This window comes from Sebastes fasciatus, chromosome 21 (genome assembly GCF_043250625.1).
Source record: "Sebastes fasciatus isolate fSebFas1 chromosome 21, fSebFas1.pri, whole genome shotgun sequence".
NCBI classification, from domain to species: domain Eukaryota; kingdom Metazoa; phylum Chordata; class Actinopteri; order Perciformes; family Sebastidae; genus Sebastes; species Sebastes fasciatus.
This window is the reverse complement of record NC_133815.1, coordinates 22,698,148-22,717,502: the sequence shown is the minus strand read 5'-3', so window position 1 is coordinate 22,717,502 and position 19,355 is coordinate 22,698,148. Positions and strand designations below refer to the sequence as shown.

The 19,355-nt window shown below is 41.9% G+C and overlaps 1 protein-coding gene and 1 long non-coding RNA gene across 5 annotated transcripts; both read right to left on the bottom strand.

Moving 5' to 3' along the window:
• Window positions 1-161: 161 nt before the first annotated feature.
• On the bottom strand, window positions 162-18,986 carry LOC141760031 (copine-3-like). 3 transcript variants are annotated; one of them, XM_074622653.1, is made up of 18 exons: window positions 18,845-18,963; window positions 10,618-10,843; window positions 8,854-9,026; window positions 8,441-8,620; window positions 8,274-8,348; window positions 7,253-7,324; window positions 7,083-7,160; window positions 6,910-6,999; window positions 5,991-6,089; window positions 5,802-5,885; window positions 5,518-5,577; window positions 4,794-4,927; window positions 4,521-4,575; window positions 3,884-3,935; window positions 3,631-3,764; window positions 2,806-3,039; window positions 1,164-1,287; window positions 162-801 (listed from the first exon to the last, which is right to left on the bottom strand). In XM_074622653.1, the coding sequence occupies exons 3-17, from the start codon at window positions 9,010-9,012 to the stop codon at window positions 1,168-1,170; spliced, it is 1,626 nt and encodes a 541-aa protein (XP_074478754.1). In that variant the 5' UTR covers window positions 9,013-9,026; window positions 10,618-10,843; window positions 18,845-18,963; the 3' UTR covers window positions 162-801; window positions 1,164-1,167. The 3 variants fall into 3 exon arrangements, with proteins under 3 accessions (XP_074478754.1, XP_074478756.1, XP_074478753.1); XM_074622655.1 differs by having other exon boundaries at window positions 8,861-9,026; XM_074622652.1 differs by lacking the exon at window positions 10,618-10,843 and having other exon boundaries at window positions 18,845-18,986.
• LOC141759591 (uncharacterized) lies at window positions 12,961-14,848 on the bottom strand. 2 transcript variants are annotated; one of them, XR_012592162.1, is made up of 3 exons: window positions 14,219-14,848; window positions 13,962-14,119; window positions 12,961-13,788 (listed from the first exon to the last, which is right to left on the bottom strand). It is a non-coding gene; the product is annotated as an uncharacterized LOC141759591 (long non-coding RNA). The 2 variants fall into 2 exon arrangements; XR_012592161.1 differs by having other exon boundaries at window positions 14,317-14,848.
• Window positions 18,987-19,355: the final 369 nt, after the last annotated feature.

The following is a 19,355-nucleotide window of genomic DNA, read 5'->3' as shown; positions in this document are numbered from 1 at the left end:
CTTCATTCATTGTTGATGGACACAACGTCCAGATTCATGTTTCCAAGTGTGAAATCCAGAGGATTTGTTTTATGATTATCTTGTTGCTTTCTTCCTGCCAGCCGTCCAAAGTGAACCCCCAACAGTCTTGGTATAAGAGAAAGACTACAGATACACATTCATTCAATGGTAGTAAGTTATTTTTATTGACAGTTGCATACATTGTATAATATATGTTGTTGTCAAGCTAGATACAAACTTAAATATAGCTTACTGGACTGTGATGTGATTTATGTCTGCCAGTTGTGACATAAAGTTTCCCTCATCAGAATAACACCACATTGCCAGGAGAGGCAAAACTCTTTGTGGTAACAGTTCATGGTCTTTGAGGTGAACATAAATCATATGACAACACTGATGCAAGTGAAAAAACATACATTTGGCAACACATTCCTTTCACAGTCGGGTGCATTAGATGCTTGTATATCTATTTAATCTCGTGTTACAATAGCTGTAACTGGGATTACACTTTTTATGGGTACACACGTTCCCTCAAATTCAGTCACCATGCTCCATTAAACACTCAGTATCAGGCTCAAACTTAGTACTTAATTAACATCACGCTCAGAATTACACCATCTTATACATTAGTTTTTTTGGACTTGCTTTTATATAGCGCTTTTTCTAGTCTTCCGACCACTCAAAGCGCTTTATTAGTTAAACTCTGCTTGCATGTACAGAGGCAACCAGGAGGAACAGTGTCTCATCAGTGTGATGGTGGTGGTGCTGACACAACCTGTCCAGCCTTTCCCAGCTCACTGCCTGGACGGACAGAAAACACACCAGGCACTTTATGAGCCTACTGCTGTCTCAGATGATTTGAAGATTAAAACGCTAAACGTGTCTCTTAAGAAATATGGTTTATAGTACTGAGAGATTGTGCAACGTAACAACAGAGAGGAGGTAATACAGGGAGAAGAAAGAGAAATAATGGCATTTAATCAACAAAGCAAACATTATTAACATATTCTTGCAGGTGTTACATGCACTATTATTAATTTTATATATAGCCACATGCATTTCTTGGCATTTATTTGTGCCATTCCATACACTAAAAGCAGAAAAAGGGTGCAGGAGATGCAGATAAATAGTTAATATGAGGTATTTGGGTTGCTTTAACCCACCTTTCTAGGATGGGTCAGGAACACCGAATAGATTAGGGGGTTTCAGCTTGAAAGAATTGAAGAAGGAGGACACTTGATCAGGCAGCTCTGCCAGGACGCTCTGGGCGAGGGCCACGCTGTTTCCCTGCAATGACAATGTTACAAGAATAAAGTCAGACGGCAGCTGGCGGTACCAGGTTATTGCACTCTGCGGCTCAAGTTACCGCAGTTTCACAAGCGTGTCGGAGAACTACGGTGGCCTTCAGGTAACGTAACAACGTGAGAGGCTCTCTCTAGAGCCAGAGTTTGGTTTGTCCATTCTTGGCTACTGGCCCAATCCCAATGTCCCCCCAAAGGCCTTAAGCCCTGATCCCTCAGGGTCTTAACTGACATCACCTAGTAAATGGTTGAGTGTGAGAGGCTGCAAGGGCTTGAAATGGTATAAATACGAATGGGACAGCACTTTGTGGCAACACATCACGTTACCTTGACTACGCCAATTGTGGGTTTTTATTTTATGTTCTTTACTCCCTGATTTGAACGTAGCTACTCCAGGCTCTGGCCTTACGAGACGTGATGTAGCCTTATTGTCAAATAATCAATTCACTTGTTTTTGTTAAAACAGCATCATTAAGCAAAATTAAAAGAACTGGTTGATGAATGAACCAGGTGTGTAGTGTAATGCTTGCATTCCTCTGATTTCATGTGTTTGTTAGGGGAAATAATTAAAGGCCAGCTGTGACCAGACCAAGGCGGGCAGTGATTTAATTTGATCTGTTCCCCGTGCCTCTCGACTGTGTGTGTGGAAACTGTTAACCAGAACCTGTGTATAAATCCCACTGGAGTCAGTGGACTTTAGATTGTAATATTAACTGTTAACTAGTTTGAGGTACTCCTGTTTAGTTATATTTTGTTGTGAGTAGAGCAGTTGTTTGAGTTGTCTGCTGATTAGGATCGTTCAGGGCTAGGGTGTGTGCCTTGTTGTTTCCTCCATTTCGGCCACCCCTAAACCCTCGTTTTCAGTTGTTAATAATTCCATCCATTGTATGTGTTATTTTGCTTTAATTTCAATCACTAATTAATAAACAAGTGATTGCCTGATAACATCGGCTCAAATGTTACTCCCTTTACCCCTACCCCAACTCCGGGTTGTAACAAACGCCTTCAGGCTTCCCTTGGTAACCCTGTGTTTAACATCACAAAGCTATGAATTGTGGGTAATTCCCTCAAGCAAAGTCTGCAGAAATGCGGACTTATGGAAAGTGTTCGTAAAGGGCTCAAAATGTCTGCGAGAGAGCCCTCAAGAACTGACGATTTGACAGTGGGGCAGCCCTAAACCCTCACAGACTTTGCGGGAACGCGCCTCAAAGTCTGTGCGTCTGTGAGTGTGGACGTTGGGATTGGACCACTGTAGAAAAAATGAGGACTCTGTGAAGAGGACTTGCTCCTTATGTAGATATGAAGGGCTCATTCTAAGCTAACGAAAACACAATGATTCTTAGTTTCAGGTGATTATACACTAATGAAAACATATTTAAGAATATTATATTCCATTTCCTGCAATAGATCCCTTAAAATGTTACACACTGTTCCTTTAAAAAACCCTTATACTGTATGTACATATAATAACTCTCGCAGTATAAAGGTATCGGCTGCTGCTTACTTGGAAATCTCTGAAGGGCACAAACTGGACGATGTCTCTTGAGGCGACATCACCTCTGGGCGAACTCAGCAATTTGTCATCACTGTCAAGGAACTCCATTTCGCTGAAGTCCGCCCCCCCCACTCCAACAATGATGATAGACATGGGCAGACGGGAGGCCTCCACTATGGCCGTGCGTGTCTGGTACATGTCTGTGATCACTCCATCTGTGATGATGAGCAGCACAAAGTATTGCTGCAGATGGAGAGAGGAAACCAATCAGACAATGTCAGATATTAAGTATACAAGTATCAAGTATTACAATATTATTTTATTCCTAGATCTTGTAATATCTTTTTTAATTTCCAGTTTGCTTCGGTTGCCATTAGGACACAGCCTGACTGAACAACATTTATTTTTATTACTAATGACAAAAACATCACTGAATCTTATAATAGGACATTTATATAAGCAACAGTGCAAGTTTGTTTTTATGAATTAGATTTGACCCAATATATCAAATATTGTTTTAATGGAAAACATTTTTGAAATAACATGACATGTCAAGGTATCGCGGTCTCAAAAAGTGAAACATGTTATTCCAAAATATGCAAGATGAACTCTGTTTCTTAAAAACAAAAACATGCTTCAGTGGTAAAGGGAACAAAAGCAGTAAAACATCAGTTTGATATTATCTCATGGACTAGGAGAAAAAACAACAGGTATTACCTATTAATTGTCAAAAGTTTCAGTTTTTCCCTCTCAAAACTGAATCTAATAACTATTGATTGAGGAATGTCCTGAGATTGATTATTTTTCTTTCGAGAAAAGAATGTGGCTGCTTACTGAGGCCATATTCTGCCGGAGAGCTTGTCTGGCGAAGCAGGCTACATGGTTGATAATCGGAGCGAAGTTGGTGGGGCCCCAGAGCCTCAACTGGGGCAGACACTGCTGGTAGGCCTGCACCACACCCTCTATGCCTGCAACACACACACACACACACACATACAGTATGAGTAGAGTATAAGACAGCACCACTGCCGCATTACGGGACAACTTTTAACAACCAAACACAATCTTGTAACAAAGTTAGACTTACCTGCGCAGAACGGATTTGCTGGATTGAAGTTGATAGGAAACTCATGGGAAACCTGGAAGCATGATTCATAGACAGATGAATATATGAAAGCTTTAGAATACAGTCCATGACAATTTTACACCAACTTGAATTTAAAAAATGGAACAGAAAAACACTGTAACACATTATTCTGATATTATACAATTATACAAAAGATTTCATGGCTGACACAAATCAAAATCACAAAGAGACCACCAAGTAAGCTGTTTTGAAAGTATGTTACACTGCCAGTCAGGTCAGTGACAATTATATCACAATATCACCCTTAAAATGGGAACATATCACACATTTTTAAACCCTACTTTGGTCGTAGTGCTGATTTTACAGCTCATAGAGTCTACAGTTAGACATAGGAAAGGTCACTATGAATAGACACATTATCTTCTATAAATCTATTATTCATATCCTCCTGGTAAGACCAGTTTGAGACTTCACTATAAAATCAAACATCTTTGATTTACTGTACATGGCAGGATTTCAAACAGCTCGAGGAAATGAATGGGATAAATGTGAAAGCACAGTGTGCTTGTCTACAGTGTCATTCATGTCTGATGTCAAGTCTGTCTGTTTTTAAAGGTTTTCTAGAATTGTTTCGTACATGCCAGGAGGGAGGGAGTTTGGCTCCGAAGCCAAAGACCGGGAACATCTTGTTACTACACAGAAAGAATGAACAAATACAGGCAGGTTTAACATCAATGACACATTACACAAGGAACAAGGTACAAGGTCAGTTGATTAAAGCTGTAAAACTAACTAACCGAGTAAACTTTATTCGATAGAAGTTTTCAAATCAGAAGTTAGTAAATGACAAGTTACACCTGCCTGTCTTAACTCTGGGTGGTAAGATAATGTAGGATGAAGCAGCGTTTACCTGTCATAGTCCTGGATGACATTGCCCACTGCCTGGATGGCTGTCAGGTATTCATTGTAGCCTTCAGGGTTGATATAGTGGAGGGACTGTGGAGAGCTGGGATCCCCGTTGGAGCCTGTGAAGTCGATGGCAATCTGGCCGGGGTCCGAGAGAGGATTTAGGATCAATATATGAGGAGCTGCTCATTGACCAAATGCAATACAGTATATACTGAGCTTCTGCAAGTGTCTAAATAAAACAATAAATTTGACTTATAAGACAGCAGTCAGTCAGTATGTGTGGTCTGCTGATTAGAGCCACGATTAATCAATTAGTTGTCAACTGTTAAATCAATCGCCAACTATTTTAAAAAATCGATTAAATGATTTGAGTAATTCTTTAAGAAAAACAAAATTCTCTGATTGCAGCTTCTTAAATGTGAATACTTTGTGTTTCTTTACTCCTCTATGACAGTAAACTGAATATCTTTGTGTCAATATCGTTGCGGACAACAAGACATTTGAGGAACGTCATCTTGGGCTTTTGGAAACACTGATGGACATTTTTCACCATTTTCTGACATTTTAAAGATCAAACAACGAATTGATTAATAACGAAAAGAATCAACAGAATAATCAACAATGAAAATAATTGTTAGTTGCAGCCATACCGCTGAATAAAAAATTGAACATAAATAAAAGTATCAAAGTCATAATAGCTTGTGTCTTGATATTTTCAAACTCACAGTGAAGTTGATTTGACAACCTCCCATAATGTAATCCAGGAAGGTGTACTCCTTCAGCACCTGAAAGAGTAAACATGATGTTAACTGTGTGCAGCAGTGTACAATGTATATACTGTAGTGATGTAATAAAAAACAGTAAGAGTGGGCACGTATGTAAGAGTCAACAAGAGGTGTTACTGGTTGTTTAAAATTGAATGAGAAGATGCAGTTGCTCAGTGAGAGAAAATATACTGAAATCAAGGTAGAGTCGGATGTCTTAAATGTCCTAATTTCTATATCATTACCTGGCAGTTCTTGACGCAAACGACCCCAGAGTTTTTATAGTTTTTCTTCCTTAGCTTTTTTGGGGAAATGCACTCAAATTCAGCCTGCAAGTGAGAACACAAGTCATATTTATGCTGGTTAAAATAAAAAAGAACAGTTTTTTTATTGGTAGAGCTGGAATCAAACACACACACACACACGAGTCTCACCGGGGAAATGTGTGTTCCCAATTGCATCTCCGCCAGTGTGGCTTTAAAGGACCCAATAAGGTCATGGGAGCCGTTAACGTGGTGGTCGTAACAGTCAACCTGAAGACAAACGGAGAGAGATTTCCTCTAGTGGGTGACAAAATAAAGCCACCCCATAATATATTCAGAGACTAACTAAGCATCAAAACAGGATGAATAAATGAAGGTTGATAAAGCCATTACGAACGTGTTTGCTGATTGTCATCTTAACATATGTTTCCATTTTAATTAAAAAGCAATATTAATAAGTATTGTGTGGTAAGAAATGTTTGTTTTGTCAGCGTGCAAACATTTAAAATATTTTTTTTAATTTAAATTGTCTTTTTTTTAGACTACTGAGGACAATCCCCCTATATTGGTAAGTTTCTATGTGACATACACATAATGTAAACATACAGTATTCACTATTTGTGTTCAGCGAGGAAGCTTCATCACATATTCAGTGCACACTTGGTCCAATATCAATCTAACCCTACAATAAATTATAAAGGCCACATCTCACATGCACGAATAATCAATCACATTTCATTCTTGGTTATTGATGTAAATACATTAAGTAAATTAAATGGGAGTAACTGAATTGAGGAAAAAGAAATGCAAAAATGCACACCTTCAGTTGGGGACGTCATGAACCGTGCACACACACACATCCCTTATCCAGCTGGGTCGCAGCTTTTTTTAAGTTTGGGAGTTTGAAAAGAAAATGCAATTACAAGATGAATCATTAGTATGTTAGAGTAGTATGGTCAATCAAGCTGATCTAAAAAATATAAAAAGGACCAAAAGAAATCTACTGTTAAGAGAACAGGTTGTGTTAATGGGCTGCATTTTACAGGGCTTTTTAACAGAGATAAATAACTAAAATGGTTAACAAAATTACCTTTACAGGTCTCTCCACATCTCCTCCACAGAGAGATCGCAATGAGATGCGGAAAGGCCTCCATATTGGGTTTAGGTTGTTGCTGACCACCTACGTGAACGGGTTAAAATGAGCCACAAGTCAATAATAATTCAATGCAAGCAGAGGAATGAGTTGATGGTAAATCTGTTTACCTCTGTCCTGTGAGCCAGCTGCCATCCAGTTTCTGTTTGCTTGAAGAATTCCAGGAAAGGGTCGGACCACCACAGAAACTGGACAACCACATCCAATTAATAATTTACAGCACTTAACGGGCAGGTAAACCCCAATGTCAGAACCAGCTATTTAAAATGACCTTCGTTACCTTTTTGTCCAGCCTGCGGGCCGACACCTCAAGGTTTGCCACTCGGGTGTCTGTTATTTCTTCAGCACAGATCTATTTGAAAAAAAAGAAAATAAATTAAAGGTCTTTGTAGGACAGTGAAGGATATTTCTTTTAATTTGCTTGTCTTTTCAAACCCAGAAATTGTATAAATTCACATCAGTAAACAGCACAAAGCATGTTTGTGTTTTATAACCCAGCTGTTGCCGCTTAAACTACATTACATTTAGATTTATTGTCCCAGAGGGATATTTGTTTTTACAGCTAGTACACAGAAACACTGATATATTAAACATGTAACAACATAAACATATTATACTAATCAAATCAATACCAATATCTCAAATCAATACAAATCTCCCACCCCCTCCATGATGAGCTAGTCAAGATGAGGAGCACCTTCAGCCACAGACTCATCCCCCCTCGGCACAACACAAAGCGCCATTTATTTATTGACGGACTGTACACACTATGTTCACCCATTCACTCTGTATCTTTTATATCTCTATTATTGTCTTTATAATTTTTGTATACCTTTACCTCTCCTGTGATTCACTGTTTGCTGATGTTGCTGCTTTGACACCTGAATTTCCCTCCGGGGATTAATAAAGGTTCATCTTATCTTATCTTATCTTAAAGCAGGTCACTATAACCAACACCAGATGCAGTTATGCAATCTGTCTAATACCACAGAGTGCTAAGATCCTGGTTATTTGCTATGATCACATCTCAAGATAAATTACAGTTGGTACAGTATCAAGCCTCCAATAAGCCTCTATAATTTTAACCATATACAACATTTAAAAAACTGTGCATGCTTGTTTTGACCACATTACCACCCACGAAGGCATAGAACAACAGTTATTATGGAAACTGTCAATCTGATAAACTTGTGTCTCGACTGCCTGAGCACATTGCAGCCGTCCTGTCCAGTGTGTCTATGTCCACAGAGTGCCACAAAGCGTATCATATCTTTTAGAAAAGAGAAAAAGAGTCCACTCACTGTGATGGTCCCACGACCTGCCGGCGCCTTGTTCTTCAGCAATAGAGATCGAGTCATCTGCCTGCTAGAAACAATCTGGACACAAAACACTGGCAGTGTCACAGAACAATGAAAAGGTGGCTGAACGCCTAAGGTTTTCTTTCACAATTGTACAAGGTGAAGCTCACCTGGCCCAGGGTACATTCAAGCTCCCCCAGAAAGTCATCATCACCCAGGTCATAGGTGTTATTGTCAATATCATACACGCAAAACCTCAGCCTCTGCACCATCTCGAAATAGTAGTCCATCACAAACTTCTTGGCGAACTTTGGATTCAGGCAGTTCAGGATCATCTCTGTGCGTCCAAACTGATTCACAAAGAAAAAACATACATATAATCTAACATAATGTCACATAACATACATTAAATCAGAAGCCCAATACATACACTGACATATATAACAGGGGACACCATCAGCTACTGTGCCAACAATGCATTCAGGTACATCTGTGTTAGATCTAAAGGTTTATATAAGTTGCTTATTCAAAATAAGTATTTAACTCATATCCATAACATATCCCCTCCGTGACCTATACAGACCTCATACCAGTGGGAGCCTGAGGTATTGATGTACAAGGCACACAGGGGGTCAGACTTAGAGAAGACGTCCATGTCCATGAGGTTCTCACAGGAGATGGTCAGCTCCACCTTGGTGGCATAATGGGTGGCTGGTGGCACTGAGGCCCCGCCTGAGGCCATGGCAGCTGGTTGTACTAAGATGATCAGATTCACAACAGTTAATCAGTAAAGATTGTCTGAAATGAGAGTGATTAGTACATTTACTCAAGGTATCTGTACTTTATTTAAATATTTGCATTTTTTGCTACTTTTTCCTTCTACTCCACTACATTTCAGAGGGAAATATTGTACTTTTTGTACTTCATTGACAAGGGCCACTCAGCATAATGACCACTTTAAGTGATACTTAAGATGTATTTGCTTAAAACTACTTCTGTACTTTTACTCAGTCTCTTTCAGCGACACTGCTTTAACTCAATTAAAAGTTTGAATGCAGGACTTGTGACCTATCATGGAGTATTTTTACATAGTGGTATTGGTACTTTTAAATCAAGTTAATTAGCTAATCTTAGTACTTCTTTCACAGTTGGATATTGTACAAGCAGCGCTTCTTAGTAATAACAAGTAGTGGAAGAAGCATTCAGATCCTTTACTTAAGTAAAAGTACAAATACCACACTGTGAAAATACTCCACTACAAGTAAAAACCCTGCATTCCAAACCTTACTTAAGTAAAAGTATGTAAGTATTATCAGCAAAATGTACTTAAATTAAATAGTAAAAGTAGTCATTTTGCAGTAAAATGTTCCCTGCCAGTGTTTTGCAATTACATCTGATGTCTCTGGATTTAATATTACTGCTGCATTAATGTGTTTGTTGCATTTGGTTGTGCTTATTTCAACTCCTTTATATACTGTTGGGTAGTTTAATTTACAGCAATGCATCATATTCTATGAGATTACAATGTGTGAGTGGAGGAAGGTGCATACAGGTGGACTAAATCTTATGCAGGAGGTGCAACCTGAAAGAGATTGGAGAAGCAAAGTGGTATGTAGCTAGGCAGCATCGGACGGTGATCTGTGGGATGATTTAGGAGATTAAGAAGAGGAAGAGAGGGAAGGCAGAGCCAAGGATCAAATGGTGGCAGTTGAAGAAGGAAGACTGTTGTGCGGAGTTCAGGGATGAGTTAAGACAGGCGCTGGGTGGCAGAGAAGAGTTGCCGGATGGCTGGGCAACTACTGCAGGAGTGGTGAGGCAGACAGCTAGGAAGGTACTCGGTGTGTCATCTGGACAGAGGAAGGAAGTATAGGAGACTTGGTGGTGGAATGAGGAAGCACAGGAATGTATACAGAGGAAGAGGTTGGCAAAGAAGAAGTGGGATAGCCAGAAAGATGAAGAAAGTAGACAGGAGTATAAGGAGATGTGGCGAAGGGAGAGGTGGCGCAGGCTAAGGAAAAGGTGTATTGCAAGTTGTATGAGAGATTGGACACTAAGGAAGGAGAGGAAGACTTGGTTAGTTGGCTAGACAGACGGGTCGAGATGGAAAGGAGGTGCAGCAGGTTAGGGTGATCAAGGATAGAAATGGAAATATGCTGACAAGCGAGGAGAGTGTGTTGAGAAGGTGGAAGGAGTACTTTGAGGGGCTGATGAACGAAGAAAATGAGAGAGAGACGGTTGGCTGATGTGTGGATTGCGAATCAGTAAGTGCGGTGGATTAGGAAGGATGAAGTGGGAGTAGCTATGAAGAGGATGAAGAGCGGAAAGGCGGTTGGTCCAGATGATATACCTGCGGAGGCATGGAGATCTCAGAGAATTTTACTAGACTGTTTAACACAATCTTGGAAAGTGAGAGGATGTCTGGAGAGTGGAGAAAGAGGTGTACAGGTACAGATTTTCAAGAATAAGTAGTCAGGCAGGAGTCTCCGTGGACTATGATGTTTGTGGATGACATTGTGATCTGTAGTGAGAGTAGGGAGCAGGTTGAGGAGAGCCTGAGGGGGTGGGGGTGCGCACTGGAGAGAAGAGGAATGAAAGTCAGCAAAAACGGAAAACATTTGTGTGAATGAGAGGGAGGACAGAGGAATGGTGACGATGCAAGGAGTAGAGATGGCAAAGGTGGATGAGTTTAAATACTTTGGGTCAACTGTTCAAAGTAACGAGGAGTGCGAAAGAGAGGTGAAGAAGAGAGTGCAGGCAGGATGGAGTGGGTGGAGTGGTTTTGGACATGTGCAAAGGAGAGATGCCGGGTATATCGAGAGAAGGATGCTGAGGGTGGAGCTGCCAGTCAAGAGGTCAAGAGGAGAGGCCAAAGAGGATGTTTATAGATATGGTGATGGAGGACATGTTGGTGCGACAGAAGAAGATGCAGAGGACGAGAAGAGATGGAAACAGATGATCCGCTGTAGCCGAAAGAAGATTTAGCTTAAGAGGAGAGAGAATTTTCTCAACCCATAAAGGAACACTGCAACCTTCACAAACATTTAGATTAATTGTTTTTCACTGGACAGGAAGGGTAAGAAAAACTGTATTCTGAAAAGTAACTGAAGCTGACAGATAAATATAGTTAGAAAAAAGTAAAAAACAAAAAAAAGTCCAATATTTATCTCTGAGATAGATAGATAGATAGATAGATAGATAGATAGATAGATAGATAGATAGATAGATAGATAGATAGATAGATAGTAACTGTATTGATCCCGAGGGAAATTCAAGTTTCCAGCATCACAGTTCTATAGTGTAAAACATGTTAGTAAAAAGGCAGTAAAAAAGTTAGTAGAGCAAAATACAAAAAAAATATACCAAATATAAAAATACATACTATGTTGATCGCGGTGAAATCCAAGATGGCCGCCAGACCAGTCCTGTGTTTGTGGCTGTTTTCGAAACCGCATACTATACTAGTAGTACGTACTGATTTGGCCAAAATGTAGTATGTAGTATGCAGTATGCGAACAAAAGCAAAATCTCCAGTATGCCAGAAATACCCGGATGACGTACTGATTTGGAAAAATTCTCCAGTATGCATCGGACCAGTCTATCTCGCCTACTGTATCCCACAATGCAAAGCGGCGGAACAGCACAGGCTACGGGTATAAAAACAGCAGCCAAAAGCTGCTCTTTTTTTACGTTTTCTGTAGCCATTTCAACACTAAATTCACTTCTGAACGTTTTTGAGGCGAGAAATCAACTGTGTAGATTATTAATATCGGCAGTTTTACGAAGTTAGATGGCGAATCGAACATTTGTTCCACCGTTGTCGGAGTTTAGAAGCTCCACAGAATACCGTGACAGCCAGCGAGCGCCTGCCCGGGTCGCTGCCAGCAAGCCGGGTAGTCACGCTCAGAGACCGCTATGAGCTGCTGGAGCTCTCTAGAGACCGGTCTGTAGACGAGAGGCTTTGATTTCCTTGTTGACGGATAGTTTGTTTAAATATCACAACACAGATGTCCATTATAAATTAACAGGAACCTGTGTTTATTTGCCTTTTTTCGAGTTAAAAAGCTCCACAATCACCTGCGGGCGTAGCTCGCTGGAGAGCCGGCCAGTGACGCTCACAGAGCGGCTGCAGAGCAGCAGAGTGGCGAGGGAAGATGAGAGGAGAGGAAGAGGAGAGAGAAGAGGAGAGGGAAAGAGCAGCTTCTGACGGGGCAGAGAGGTTCCTGATGAGACAACATGACACTTTTTTAACATTTCTCTAATATCTGGAGGGAGATCAGTCCTTTTGCTGTAACTGAAAAAGCAGTTTGAGTAAAGTAAACGTTGTGGATGAATGTTTTATATTTCCCGTCTCTCCTAGTTGATGATCCTGTTTGTCGGACTTCTTTATGAGCTGTCAGAATAAATAGTTTAAACCTGCAGTATCTTATAAAGTAAACAAGCACAACATAAACAACAAAATCAAAGTTGTATTTTTTGATAATATTGTAATAGTGGTACAAGTTAGTTTTTTTGTCCTGTGCTTTAAGAGCTGGTTTGAAGGCTTAAGCCTCGTCTAGCATACTGCTAAATACATCACTTTAACTGTCACATACTGCATACTACTGAGGAACGCAGTATACAGTATGTACTGTATACTGCATACTGCGCTCCTCAGTAGTATGCAGTATGCGGTTTCGAAAACAGCCTGTGTGTCTGCATGTGAGCTCGGAATTTGTTTTATTTATGTTTTATTTTGTCTGCTGATCTGGCTGTTGTAACGTGTAAAGTGTCTTCAGCTTGTACTGGACTGAGAGCATAGTGCCTATTTATTGGTTTCTTACAAAATCCATAAATTACAGCCTAGCCTCCTCTGCTAGATGTAGCCTGGGCCTGTTCAACCTGCTACAGCCTAGCCTCCTCTGCTAGCTGTAGCCTGGGCTTCTTCAACCTGGTACAGCCTAGCCTCCTCTGCTTGCTGTAGCCTGGGCCTCTTCAACCTGCTACAGCCTGGGCCTGTTCAACCTGCTACAGCCTGGGCCAATTCAACCTGCTACAGCCTGGACTCCTCTGCTAGATGTAGCCTGGGCTTCTTCAACCTGCTACAGCCTGTCCTCCTCTGCTAGCTGTAGCCTGGGCCTCTTCAACCTGCTACAGCCTGGGCCAATTCAACCTGCTACAGCCTGGACTCCTCTGCTAGATGTAGCCTGGGCCTGTTCAACCTGCTACAGCCTGTCCTCCTCTGCTAGCTGTAGCCTGGGCCTCTTCAACCTGCTACAGCCTGGGCCAATTCAACCTGCTACAGCCTGGACTCCTCTGCTAGCTGTAGCCTGGCCCTCTTCAACCTGCTACAGCCTGTCCTCCTCTGCTAGCTGTAGCCTGGGCCTCTTCAACCTGCTACAGCCTGGGCCAATTCAACCTGCTACAGCCTGGACTCCTCTGCTAGCTGTAGCCTGGGCTTCTTCAACCTGGTACAGCCTGTCCTCCTCTGCTAGCTGTAGCCTGGCCCTCTTCAACCTGCTACAGCCTGGGCCAATTCAACCTGCTACAGCCTGGACTCCTCTGCTAGCTGTAGCCTGGCCCTCTTCAACCTGCTACAGCCTGGGTCTCTTCAACCTGCTACAGCCTGGGTCTCTTCAACCTGCTACAGCCTGGGCCTCTTCAACCTGCTACAGCCTAGCCTCCTCTGCTGGCTGTAGCCTGGGCCTCTTCAACCTGCCACAGCCTGGGCCTCTTTAACCTGCTACAGCCTGGGCCTCTTCAACCGGCTACAGCCTGACCCCCTTTGCTGGCTACAGCCTAGCTTCCTCTGCTAGCTGTAGCCCGGGCCTCTTCAACTTGCTTCAACCTGCTACAGCTTGGGCCTCTTCAACCTGCTATAGCCTGGGCCTCTTCAACCTGCTATAGCCTGGGCCTCTTCAACCTGCTACAGCCTGGCTTCCTCTGCTAGCTATAGCCTGGGCCTCTTCAACCTGCTACAGCCTGGCTTCCTCTGCTAGCTATAGCCTGGGCCTCTTCAACCTGCTACAGCCTAGCCTCCTCTGCTAGCTGAAGCCTGGGCCTCTTCAACCTGCTACAGCCTGGCTTCCTCTGCTAGCTATAGCCTGGCCCTCTTCAACCTGCTACAGCCTGACCTATTGGTTATTGGTTTGGACATGTTTCATCCACTAAAACCTTCCTGGCCTTTTTGGCTCACAATCATTTCTATTTTCTGGATCACATCAGCTCATACAACCTGCCTTTCTAGCAGGTACACACAGGAGACTGCCATCATTTCTAACGGTGTTGGTACATTGGACTTCAGTTTATCAACCAGGGACATTTCATCCTTCTGGTTTACAAAGACTTTTGGACTTTCTACTTGGTGTGTAACAAATCTTATTCCTTTGTACTCTTACATGTTATTGCAGCAGTTCCACGACTCCTCCTCTTTCATTTTGACCAAACCGTCAATGAAAGATAAACATGTGCAACATTTTAGCACTGTCCTCAGACGTGTGTTAATCATTCTCATGTTGTTAATCTCTGGAAATGTTCACCCAAACCCAGGGCCCGCTATTCATGGTCCCACTGTCTCTAATCTGTCCTTTAATGATTTTTGTGATCGTAAATCATTGGGCTTTCTACATGTCAATATATGTAGTTTGTTGCCAAAACATGACTATTTAAAAGCCTAGGTGCACACTGCAAACCCTGATGTTCTGGCTGTCTCTGAATTGTGGCTTAAGAAAGGTGTCTCGGATCTAGAAATTCGAATACCGGGTTACAACGTGTTTCGTCAGGATAGATCCACCAAGGGTGGCGGCGTGGCTATATTTGTAAAAGATCATTTGCAATGTTCTGTTACGCTGTCTAAATCAGTCCCCAAGCAATTTGAACTGTTACTGTTAAAACTTAAACTGTCAACAAATTTCACTCTGTCTGTTGCTGTTTGCTATAGACCACCCTCTGCTCCAGCATGCACATTAAGAGCTCTCGGTGAACTGTTGGCCCCTCACATTTCCTCTGAGTTTGTCCTTCTGGGTGACCTAAACTGGAATATGATCAACCCCCCTGATTTAGTTACACAGCAATTTGATGCTTTAAACCTCTTTCAAATTGTATCTGAGCCAACCAGACATAATTTGAAATCACCGTCATCTGCCACACTGATCGATATTATTCTCACTAACACTCCATCAAACTACCGATCTGGAGTCTTCAGTCAAGACTTGAGTGACCACTGTGCCATTGCATGCGTTCGCTCCGGCCTCTCTGTCAAACGTCCACCGGTGATTGTGACCAAGCGCTCACTGAAAAACTTTGACAATCAGGCCTTCCTGCAAGATGTTGCAGCTGCAAACTGGGAAAGAATCAATCGTATCCCCTCAGTGGAAGATGCCTGGTCTTATTTCAAAAACACCTTTAGCCTAATCATTGAGAAACACGCCCCATTGAAACGATTCCGGACGAAGAATCGCTACAGCCCCTGGTTCAGTCACGATTTGGCGGCTCTGATCCGCCTAAAAAAACACCTCATGGCGGAGAGCGAGGTCTTCTCAGTCTGCTGCCGACTGGCTGGCCTTCAGACAATGCAGGAACAAAACAACACAGGCGATCAGGAAAGCTAAAATCAGTCATTTCAAAGAAGAATTCTCAGCCAGTGGCTCTGATGCCAAGAAATTTTGGAAAACAGTCAAATCCATGGAAAACAAACTTGCTTCTCCGCATCTACCCACTTCTTTGATTTTTGATGACATTATTGTTACTGATAAACAACGCATAGCCACACACTTCAACCAACATTTCGTGAAATCATCTAATTTCTTTGGTGCAGTTGCCCCTGAAACAGATTCATTTAACACTCCTACTTCATCACCCAGCGTTAACAGCTTCTCCCTTCAACCTGTTAAGGTTTCGGAAGTCCTGGATGAACTCATTAAGTTAGATTCAAACAAGTCAGCTGGATCTGATGGGCTTGACCCTGTGTTTTTAAAATCAGCCGCTCATATTATTGCTTCCCCTATTACAAGCCTGTTTAACCTGTCATTTCATCTGTCTGTTTTCCCCCTTGACTGGAAATCAGCTACGATTCTCCCCCTCTTTTAAGGAGGCTCTGGCTCTGACCCGAACTGCTACAGGCCGATTTCCATTTTGCCCTGTCTGGCCAAAGTCATAGAGAAACTGGTACATAAACAACTAATTCACTTCATTGACTTAAATCATATTTTGTCTGACCTGCAGTCTGGGTTTAGGAAAGGCCACGGATGTACCACCGCTACACTGAAGGTCCTTGATGACGTCATCACCGCCATGGACAACAAACAGACTTGTGTAGCTGCCTTTATAGACCTAGCCAAGGCTTTTGACTCGGTCAACCATAACATTCTCCTGCAAAGACTTACCAGCATTGGCTTGTCCAGTAGATGTTGCAACTGGTTTGCTAGCTACCTGGCTGATCGTGTCCAGCGGGTGAAGACCGAAAACATCATGTCTGAACCTCTTACCATCTCTAAAGGTGTGCCTCAAGGCTCCATCTTAGGCCCTATTTTGTTCTCCATTTATATTAACGATGTAGCCAAAGCTGCTGGAAATTCCTGGATTCATCTGTATGCTGATGACACCATCATATATTCAGCTGGTCCCTCACTCCACTCTGCTGTGTCCACTCTTCAACAAAGCCTCACCTCCATCCAACAGTCTTTCCACAACCTCCACCTGCTCCTCAACTCCAAAAAGACCAAATGTATGCTGTTTGACCGGAAAAACCTCATCATCCCCAGCCCTCCCAAGATCTACAGTGCTGATGGCTCGGAGCTGGAGTTTGTCAGCTCCTACAAATACCTTGGCTTCTGGTTGGACTCATCTCTCTCATTTAACACACACATCAATAACCTTCTGGCTAAAGTCAAAGCTAGACTGGGTTTCCTGTATCGAAACAAGGCCTCTTTCACACGCTCTGCCAAATTCACCCTTGTGAAAATGACCATCCTTCCTCTATTTGACTACGGCGATATAATTTATAAAATGGCATCAAAGACCACCCTCAGAAAACTGGACACACTCCACCACTCAGCAATCCGTTTTGCCACATGTGCACCCTTCACCACCCACCACTGTGATCTTTACAGATTGGTGGATTGGCCCTCCCTTCACACCAGGCGGCTACAACACTGGCTGCTCTTGGTCTACAAATCCATTTTGGGAATGACCCCTCGCTACCTCTCCAATCTTCTGCACATTTCCGACAGCAATCGCCGTTTAAGATCCAGTGACTTCATTAGGCTCGTCATTCCAAAAGTCCGTACTGTGTTTGGTCATAACTCCTTTCATTTTGCCGCTGCAAATGACTGGAACTCACTACAAAACACGCTCAAACTAACAGCTCTCACCTCTCTCAACATGTTCAAACAAAAGCTGCAACAAGTCATAGTTGACTGCTGTACTTGCTGACCAGCCCTCACTTCTCTCTCTCTCTTCCATTTTTACAAAGAACATCCAGTAATCCGCCTTTTTTTGTACATAGTGTTTATTAATTTACCTATGCTGTGTTTAGCCATTTTCTCATGTGTTTGTCATACTGTATTGTATCTGTGCTGTTTGTGTCACTTGTGTGGACTGTGCTACTGCCTCTTGGCCAGGTCATCATTGTAAATGAGAATTGGTTCTCAATTGATTTTACCTGGTTAAATAAAGGTCAAATAAAATAAACAAGGAGATGAAGAAAACTGTTAAAAGTGAATATATTGCAGGGTAACAGCTGTGATACACGACTATTAAAAAAGTGAGTATAGTACAGGGTAACTCCAGTAGCTTAGTCTATGAAAGTGCACTGTGTGCATTATTATCTGAGATGTATCTGTTAGTGGAGTAGAAGAATGAAGTTGCATGAAATGGAAATACTTGAGTAAAGTACAAGTAACGTTTAATGTGTTACTTGAGTAAATGTAATTAGTTACATTACATCACTGGTAACGTTAAAAACTAGCCTTCATGCCAGGGTTGGAAATTAGCTCCAGACACCAGCCACATGCTGGTAAAACATGCTGGTGGCTGCTTGGTTTGCTTCACTCACCAGCCAAAGAAACACAACGATACTCTATTACTATATGACTATATTACTATATACTCTATTGAGAGGCTGGTAGAGTTTATAATCCAACAGCCACAGTGGCAGGTGGACTAAAAAAGTTAATTTCCAGCCCTGTTACATGTGCTGTGTTAGTTATTGTAGGAGTGAAGACAGGTTGCCATGGTGTGTTGTGACTTTTACTAATGGCACCGTTAGCTTCCGTTAGTCGACCGTTAGTCTACCGTTAGTCGACCGTTACCTGTGTTTAAGCGGTTATCACAGACTATAACGTTATTTAACACAACACAACAGTGTCTGGAGAGCCTGTATTAAAACGGAACTAAAGACAACAATGTAAAAGTGTATACTGATAATAATAGAGTGAAAAACAAAGCTTGGGTTTAGCCTTTAGTTAATTGAGACATGACAGTTAGTGACAGTTGGTGGGTGTGGCAACGGCTGGAGCACCAAAACTACTACCAAACCTGCACAGTTTACACATTAATCACACATATTATTCACTCATGTGAGTTTAAAACTTATTTACCTGTTTAGTTGTTGAAAAAAATACAATTTTGTCGTGTCTCTGGTGGTCATACATGAATATACGTAACGTTTATGTGACAGGAGCAGCTGAGCAACCAGAGGGAGGGGCCGACTCTCCGCAGAGCTCAGCTGGCTGGTTAACTAGAAACTCACCTAGATAACTACAGCTGGTCGCTTAAGTTATGCTTAAGTTATGCGTGTCTGGTATATTTGTGCTAAAATGCAATTAAAACATTTTAGTAACAGTGTGCGGTACAATGAGCAGGGTAAAATTAGGGCGGAACTCTCAGGAGTTTGGTTGTTTCTGTCACGACTACATATCTGGTGGGACAGACTCTTCCGGGGTGCATTCAAGAAATACATGTCGAAGCAGTCATTTAATGTTCACAATTTAAGATACTGTGAAAGCTAATTAACATTAAAACATCACTGTATCATGTTAGATATGTCAGATGTATATGTTCATCTAGATGTTAGAGCATGAATTTATTTATTTTTGCCCCTTTTAGACG

Bases quoted from the DNA above. Each gene is read 5' to 3' on its own strand.
- LOC141760031 (XM_074622652.1), bottom strand. From the start codon at position 9,012: ATGGCCTCAGGCGGGGCCTCAGTGCCACCAGCCACCCATTATGCCACC. The intron at 6,090-6,909 runs GTAATTTTGTTA...GTTTGTCTTCAG, and splicing joins ATGTGGAGAGACCTGTAAAG to GTTGACTGTTACGACCACCA. The intron at 3,936-4,520 runs GTACGAAACAAT...TCATGCTTCCAG, and splicing joins AACTCCCTCCCTCCTGGCAT to GTTTCCCATGAGTTTCCTAT.